This window comes from Pristis pectinata, chromosome 17 (assembly GCF_009764475.1).
Source record: "Pristis pectinata isolate sPriPec2 chromosome 17, sPriPec2.1.pri, whole genome shotgun sequence".
Lineage (NCBI taxonomy): Eukaryota > Metazoa > Chordata > Chondrichthyes > Rhinopristiformes > Pristidae > Pristis > Pristis pectinata.
Window position 1 is genome coordinate 42,684,687 of NC_067421.1, and position 8,450 is coordinate 42,693,136.

The following is an 8,450-nucleotide window of genomic DNA, read 5'->3' on the forward strand; positions in this document are numbered from 1 at the left end:
AATTTTTATATCTTTGCACAGTACTGTGCCTCAAAACAACAAATTTCCAGAGTTAACCTTCAATCTGAGGAATAATTTCAACAATAACTGTTGTACAAAATGTGGTAATGCTTGTAATCATATTTTGAAAACCTGGGCACATGAACAGGCGAGCATCAAAAGATCCTCATGCTCATTAGATGATCTTGACTGCTGGCCTAGCTAGCTCTGAGAGTAGAGGGGAAGAACCAGACAATTTCATGAGGATTCAAATAAAAAACCAGAAACTGATACTTCTCAACCACAACTTGGAAGATGTGATTTTTTTTAAAGATAGGATTCACAGCACCCTTTTGAACGATCTTAATTAGCACCAATATTACACATTTAAGGTTTAATCAAATCCTTAGTCAAAGCAATTTTTCAATGAAGTACAATTACAAGAATCATCAGCACTAGTGATATGCTAAGTATTCAATTGCTTCAATGGTTCACAATGGATAATGAACCTCAAATAAAGAAGGACAATGAAACTGACAGTTTTTACAATCACACGCTTTCTGTAGAAGGGGAAAAAAACTAAGTGTATGGGAAGCTGCTAGATAGCTGTGTAACTGTAGTCCGGCAACCTTCAGCTCAAGATGAGATATAATTTACCAATACTGAGCAGGATGTGAACATGAAGGTTCCATGTAACCCACCTTGGTAAAGGCAGAAGGCATACCTCCACATCACTGCCTCCAGCCTACTAGTCCACTGGGATGAATAGCCAAGCTGGTGTTCATTGCAGGTCAGTCAGGGTTAGGTGCCCGGTTCTAGGTGGCATTGTCAAGTCCAGCAAGAGTTGCAGATCTCCTGCAACTATCTTCTGTGAGATGACATTAGGGAAAATGTCAACTTTACGGAGAGAATGGGTAAAGGCAGAGTATCGGAGGCCTGCAGATGCACCACAGGTGGGCAGCCTCCTTCACTGCCCTGCAGTCCTACTCCAGTTGCCTCTGCCCCAATAAGCACCAGTTTCAGTCACTCAGAGTCTGCTGCAAGGTTGCACTTCACACTGCTGCCAGTGGCCACATGCTGCTCAAATTCCTGAAAGTCGGGGTACAGGACCCAGAGCCGGGCTAAAGCACATTCTGTTATCCCAGTCACCAGAGAAGCCTGGCTACCCAACCCAAGCCCAATGGGACTCAGATATACATGTCGGACTCTGTGTCAAGTCTCAAAAAGTTAGAAGTTCTCAGTCTAAAGCGAGGTAGGGATCGGCCAAGGTCAAATCGGGTTTTAATTTTACCCAAGCAGATCACAAGTATACTAAACTAATTTTATGGATTCTGTTTTCTGCTTTTTTCAGCTGATAGATTCAACTCCAGAGCATCTTAAACACTAGATTTTTACACTACAACCAATGACATGCTAAACACAATAATTACAAAAAACCCTAGATACTCACAACTTCTACATCAGAAGGGACAAGCAGCCCAGTGGGAGCAGTGTATGGCTCCTCATTCTCTTCTGTATTATCATCACCCTCAGCTGCCATACAGAAGATAAAGGGAATATGCTATCAATAGCATTCACAAATAAATATACATATATAAAACATATACACAAGGCGTAGCATTTTTAAGTAAAAATTGCCTCTCACTAAGCTATTAAGTTAATGCAATATATTTTCATAAAATGAATTTAGCTCGCGTATACATTCATATCAAAATATTCCTCCTCCAGCACCAATTTATCAGCATACTTAGCCTTAATATAAATCACAACCCCAGATTTAATCCAAAGGTTGTAACACAATTAATGAAAATGTATATTCATTTAGGTAATGACCAAGTAACCTTTAAAGAAGCCTTTTGAGTATATAGCACTTTTGAGCGAAAGGTACTGGTATAAATGCAAGTTCTTTTGTGACTTGTTGAAATACATGTGTAGGAATCAGGTTGGACCTGAAATTTGGACTGAACGATGCTCAATCCAGCCCACTTCTCTGTCTAACACTCCCATTGCTGCCCTCAACCCACCCTTTCCCGAAATCGCACTTGGACTTTGAACCGCTACAGAACAAAATCAACTCCAGGCCTCAGTGCTGCAACTATTAAGTGGTATGTTCAAATCGCCGGCAAAAGTTAAGTGCATTTCAGGCCAACAGATTAACATGGAAAGCACAAATTAAAGTGCACTCCAACTTTCACCTCCTCCACAAACTAATTTAACAAAGTAGAAATTTTAGAGACTATAATATTGGATTATTTACACTAATTTCATCTAAGGTTATTGCACAGTTCAGTACATCTGCAATAAATTCTTTTGAAACATTTTTCCAAACGACGTACATTTCCCGAATTGGTGTGTACAGGGAGAGGATGGACAAAATTAGATTGTTTTCACTCGTGTCGGAGGCTGAGAGGCGACCTGATAGACAACCTGATAGAAGTATATAAAATTATGAAAGGCATAGATTGGGTAAATAATCCAATATAATAGTCTCTAGAATTTCAAACACTGGAGAACAGAGATTCAAGGGGAGAGGCAAGTTTCTTTTTACACAGAGAGTGGTAGGTACCTGGAACACGCTGCCAGAGGAAGTGGTAGAAGCAGATATAGCAATGTTTATGAGGGACTTAAACATACACATGAATAGGCAGGGTACAGATCATGAGTTGGGATGTCATGTTACAACTGTTCAAGATGTTGGTGAGACCACACTTGGGAGTACTGTGCAGTACTGGTTGCCAAGTTCTAGTAAAGATGTGATTAAGCTGGAAAGGGTGCAGAAAAGATTTACGAGAATGGTACCAAGACTAGAGAGCTTGAGTTACAAGGAAAGACTGGATAGGCTAGGTCTTTTTCCCTGGAGCGTAAGAGGCCTTATAGAGATATACAAAATCAGAGGGGCATAGATCGGGTGAATGGTAACAGTCTTTTTCCCAGGGTAGGGGAGTCTAAAACTAGGGGACATAGACTTAAGGTGAGAGGGGAAAAATTTAAAGGAGACCTGAGGGGCAACTTTTTCATACAAAGGGTGGTGGGTATATGGAACGAGCTGCCAGAAGAATTGGTAGGCCCGGGTACAATTACAATGCTTAAGAGGCATTGAGATAGGTACATGTATAGGAAAGGTTTAAAGGGATATGGGGCCAAATGCAGGCAAATGGGACTAACTGAGGTAATCAACTTGTTTGGCATGGACAAATTGGGCCAAAGGACTTGTTTCTGTGTTGTGTAACTCTATGGCTCTATGTGCAGGCAGATGTAATTAGTTCAGATTGGCATCATGGCCTACACAGACATGATGGGCTGAAGGACCTGTTCCTGTGCTGGAGTGTTCTATGTTGCATTTTTGCAATATATCATCAGCTCAACAAGTACTTCTGTGTATATCTGCTTATTTTTATTACTCCACAGTCAAATTATTTTTGATAAATGAGCAGTCATTTGTTCACATTTATGGCAACCAGAATATTTCTTGAAATAGGCAATGTCCAGAAATTATTTCCCACATCCATAGATTGGCAACACCACAGGTTCTCAAGTGGTTAGTGTTAACTTTTCAACTATATATTAATTGAATTAGTCACATAGGCTTATCACATTTACTGTCATGATGTAAGGTTACAGATTTGTAATGTTAAATCTGTATCTATGCAGATGTTGCTTAACAGCATTTGCTGTTTTTATAATTAAACTACTGATCACTCTATATTTTAGCACATTAAATGTTTTTTTACTTTAGACATGTATTTACAGTATTTTGAAATCATTTGTGTATTAGAAGTACTTTAGGGTCAATAACTACATTTGTAGTTATTTCAAAATACTGCAAATAACACCTATCAAAATTTTACTATTCAAACACAAAACTAAACAAAGTAATTAATTCAATACTTGCCATCAGTTTTAGCAAGCTCTTCCTCTTCTGTTGGTTGCGATGGGTCATAGTAATCACTGTTATAAGCAAAGCCAACTGCATTATAGATGCCATCCTCTGCTAAAGCCTCACTCAGACGTCTATATTCCTCCTCTTAAAAGACAGAGGATTGTGGAGAGGAAAGAAATGCATTAGACTTAAATGGCACCAAACACCACTTTAAAATCTGATGTGAACTTAAAGCTAATCATTAAATTCTGATACTTGAAATTTGCATCACAGACTAAATTACTAAAAAGATTTACACCACATCTCTAATAAGATTTAATGTGAACTAGGAAAAAGCCTCAAAATATATCAGCAGATAAATCAGTTTTCCCATTGAAGAGAAAAACAATAAAAGAATTCTTAGTTTCCATTCTGCCCTATAAGTTGCGAACAATTTTCTTTTGCAGGCTAATTTAACTACTTCTGAGATCCTTTTTGACAAGGAAGGATTCCTTTTCCAATCCCCAGGGTACTGTCAAATAAGGAATATCAAGAAAATGAGTGCATGATCAAATTTCAGACAGTTGTAAAATTTGCAGAAATTCACATAAATTTGGTTAAAAGGTAAAGTCATTTCACAAAAAGTACCTTGCCTTGCCTCCTCCTCAAGCAAGTCCGTATGCAAGGCTAAATACCTCTCTTCATCGCAAAGGGCATCAATCCTCGCCTCTTCCTCTGACAACTGATAATCTCGGTTCCAAGTGTACTCAGCATCACATTCTGAGAGGTCGTGTAAGTGACCCCGGCAATCGTACCTGCAAGGTGAAGACACTGGTCAACACAAGAAAAAAGGACCAATGACAAAAAAAATCACATACTTACCACACTAGGCAACCTGAAAGTAACTTTTACAAAAGTAAAAAGAACATTGTAAATGACATAAAATTATAAAAATCAGATATCTTAATGTATTATATATTTAAATTTAAGCATCTTTCTGTCCATATAAAACAATAGCAAGTACTTTGAGGAAAGTTAACCCTGTTCTTCACCATAATATTGCATGGTTAACAAATTGTAAACAGACGCCCGGTTTGCCAAGTGCCAACACTTAAAAAAAGTGGATCTTACCGTGCACGTTTCAGTCAATCACATCGCTCTGCTATCTGTCAAAGACACTCTTGCTTGAAAATATTTCATCTGCAAAAAGCAGTTTTAACAGACGCACAAACCTGAGGACATAAATACCTATCAGCAAGAACCAAATGGGCCGAAAATGTCCTCACTTCACAATGCTCTGCGTTTTCCTGGAGGACGAGGACGAGGAGGAGGAGTGAGAGCTCTTCATCAGAAGGCAGTCTGTCCTTTGGAGGCAAAATCATGACTAGGCCTGTTTTTATCCTAGCCATTTTACTACCTGTCAAATTCACTGGGGAAAGAAGCTCTGGATTATGTGACAGAGAGAGACATACACATTTATATATTACACAGTGATGAGGGCAAATAAATAAAGACAACATGCATGCTTACATTTTTCAAGCAGGTAAATGGCCCCAAATTCACAATAGTTTAATAAATTATTTTTAAAACATAAGCAAAATATTGCAAAAAATCTGAAATAAAAACAGAAAATGTTGGAAAATCACAAGTCAGGCAGCAATGGCAGAGAAGGAGATTTAACATGTCAGAGCTGTGATTTTTCTACAGAACTGGAAAAAGTTGGAGATAAAACAAGTTTTATGATGAAAAGAAAGGAATGGAAAGCCAGTTCTGATGAAAGATCGCTGACCTAAAACATCATTTCTGTTTTTGTTTCAAAGGTTTGAGAGGTCATGCCACACTCCAGGGACTTGCGCACAAAATTCAGGCCGACATTCCCAATGAAGTACTGAGGGAGTGCTATGCTGCACTATTGGAGGTACTGTTTAACCGATGTCTTGTCTGCTCTGTCAGGTAGCTGAAAGAAAGTGTTGGAACTGTTTCAAAGACCAGGAGATTCGTCCATGGTGCCCTGGCTACTATTTATTCCTCAAACAACAATATATAATATAGAACACTTGGGGATTATCACATCTGTGTGACCTTGCCACGTGCATACTTGCTGCCACATTTCCTACATTACATTTAAACCTGAAAAATACTCAATTGGCCGCAGAACATACAAAGTTCTACAGTTGTAGAATGCGTTGTAAAAAAAATAATGCTTGCCCTTTCTAAAGTGAAAGACATCTGTGGATAGTGGTGGGGACTTCACATACTGTACATTTGACATTTTAAACCAAAAAATAGACAACAGAAGAAAAAATAACAAAAATAAAAAAATAGAATGAATTAAAAGGCACTTTAGAAATATATTTTTCATCTCCATTGACAAAGGTTTCCAAATGAGAGGGAAAAAAATGATCTGCATCTCCTGTCATCCTTTTCACATCCATTTCAGGATATCCCAAAGCACTTCACGGCCAACAACTACTTTTGAGTGCAGTCACTGAGATAAAGTGGGGGCAAAAGAAGCAGACAATTTGCACACACAGAGGTTTCATACACATCACAATCATGGAACCTAACTTCACTCATGTTGATTGAGGGATAAATATCGGACAGTGTGCTGGGTGAAATTTCACTGATCTCCTTCAGTGTTATGGGATCTTTAATATGTGGTGCCCAACACAGAGCTTCCAGGACAGTTCCACATGGACTGCTTGTGAGCAACAAGGTACCCTGTTTTGGTGATTCTCCTACCTGCACTTACTTGAGATCTGAAAAGATAACCCCTGCGCCTATAAATGCTTAGACAGCAAGTTAAGCCATGTCCCCAAACATACCAATGTCAAAAGCATCAAGAGACCATAAAAGTCTGCGAATGTCTGATATTTAAAAATAATTAAAATCAAAAAAAGTTTAAAAAGAATTACTAAGAACACTGAATGTTTAGTTCCAAAAAGCAGTTAAGACTTTTAAAACACAAACAATTAAATGGATTGAAGTGAACAATTAAACACTTTTAAGTTGGTTCAATCCATTTCTCCTCTTCCATCAGGTAGAAGATACAGGAGCCTGAGGGCACGTACCACCAGACTTAAGGACAGCTTCTACCCCACCGTGATAAGACTACTGAACGGTTCCCTTATACAATGAGATGGACTCTGACCTCACGATCTACCTTCTTGTGAACTTGCACCTTATTGCACTGCACTTTCTCTGTAGCTGTGACACTTTACTCTGTACTGTTATTGTTTTTACCTGTATTACCTCAGTGTAACTGCACTGTGTAATGAATTAGCCTGTACGTTTGGTTTGCAAGACAAGTTTTTCACTGTACCTCGGTACAAGTGACAATAATAAACCAATACCAATTTAAAGGGAGGTAACATACGTGGGACTTACACACCTCCTTCGCAGCTATTCCTCGCCACTGAAATGAATGGAGTCACTGAACCAACACCCAAACTCATCGGGAATAGGTTCAGCGCCCAGATTTTCTGATGGACTCCTGGGGAAGTCCAGGTAGCTGGACCAGGAGCCCAGTGTTGCCGCGTGTGTCAGTGGCGAGGAGCTGTCAGGGAGCTCATGTTCCCCAATACCTATCCCTGGCCCTCCCAAAGATGGTGTGCACCCCGCCTGATCGGGCAGAAGGGGGCCTGACGCTAACACTCAATCCAAGCCATGGTGTATCGGACGCTGCGGCGCTCCCTCGGCGCGGCGCTCCCTCAGCACTGCAGCGCGGCGCCGGCCTGGACCTTGTGCCGCCTGGAGCGGGTCTGACGGTTGGCTCGGGGGCCGTGGTGTGGTGTGGGGGGAGAGGGTGGGTGGGTGAGGCTGCGGGGGCCGCGGGGGTGGGGGCACCGACCTGTCGATCAGCAGCCCCGGGTCTCCCATCCAGGGGATGAGGTGGCGGCCCTGCTCCAGAAAGCGCGCCCGGTCATCCTCGCGGAACAGCTTGCAGGCGTAGCCGAAGACCAGCAGCTCGGCCTCGGCCCCGGCCCCCGGGCCCGCCGCCCCCTCCTCCTGCTGCTTGCGCTTGCGGTGGCTCGGGAAGGCGTGCGCCCGCGCCTGGGCCTGGGCCATCGTCCGCCGCCGCCGCCGCCGCCGCCGCTCCTCCCGCCGGCCCGCCGCTCCACAAAATGGCGCCGCTCGTCGCCGCCGCTTCCGGCGCCGCACTTTCCACACACGGTGTGGGCACCAACAACCCGCGCAACCCTCACTGAACCGCGCTGGTTATCTCCCTTTTATTATATTTATTTTTTATTATATTCTAGTCTCATTCTTGTTTCCCGTCCTAAGAAATTAAATGACGAATCTGCGGCTAGCGCGCCGCTGGTCACGTGTGCACAGCCGCTCCACCGACAGTGCGGCGCTCCCGGTGTGAGCGGTCGGCGCTGTGTGGGGCGGTCGGCGCTGTGTGGGGCGGTCGGCGCTGTGTGGGGCGGTCGGCGCTGTGTGGGGCGGTCAGCGCTGTGTGGGGCGGTCAGCGCTGTGTGGGGCGGTCAGTGATCTGTGAGTGGTCAGCGCTGTGTGGGGCGGTCGGCGCTGTGTGGGCGGTCAGCACTGTGTGGGGCGGTCGGCGCTGTGTGGGGCGGTCAGCGCTGTGTGGGGCGGTCAGTGATCTGTG

The 8,450-nt window shown here is 42.7% G+C and overlaps 1 protein-coding gene across 4 annotated transcripts in view; it reads right to left on the reverse strand.

Moving 5' to 3' along the window:
- The window catches only part of sfswap (splicing factor SWAP), a 113,593-nt gene extending 105,618 nt beyond the window's left edge, over positions 1-7,975 (reverse strand). For 3 of the 4 annotated variants that reach the window (XR_007957641.1, XM_052031732.1, XM_052031733.1), the window contains exons 1-4: positions 7,689-7,975; positions 4,487-4,653; positions 3,872-4,003; positions 1,430-1,512 (exon numbers count right to left, since the gene is read on the reverse strand). Coding sequence is in view for 3 of the 4 variants with exons in the window: in XM_052031732.1 (XP_051887692.1) it covers positions 1,430-1,512; positions 3,872-4,003; positions 4,487-4,653; positions 7,689-7,906 (600 nt within the window). In the remaining variant the exon portion in view is untranslated. Of the gene's footprint in view, positions 1-1,429; positions 1,513-3,871; positions 4,004-4,486; positions 4,654-4,969; positions 5,071-7,688 lie in introns of all 4 variants that reach the window. The other variant, XM_052031734.1, reaches the window with a different exon arrangement.
- Between the last annotated feature and the right edge of the window lie 475 nt (positions 7,976-8,450).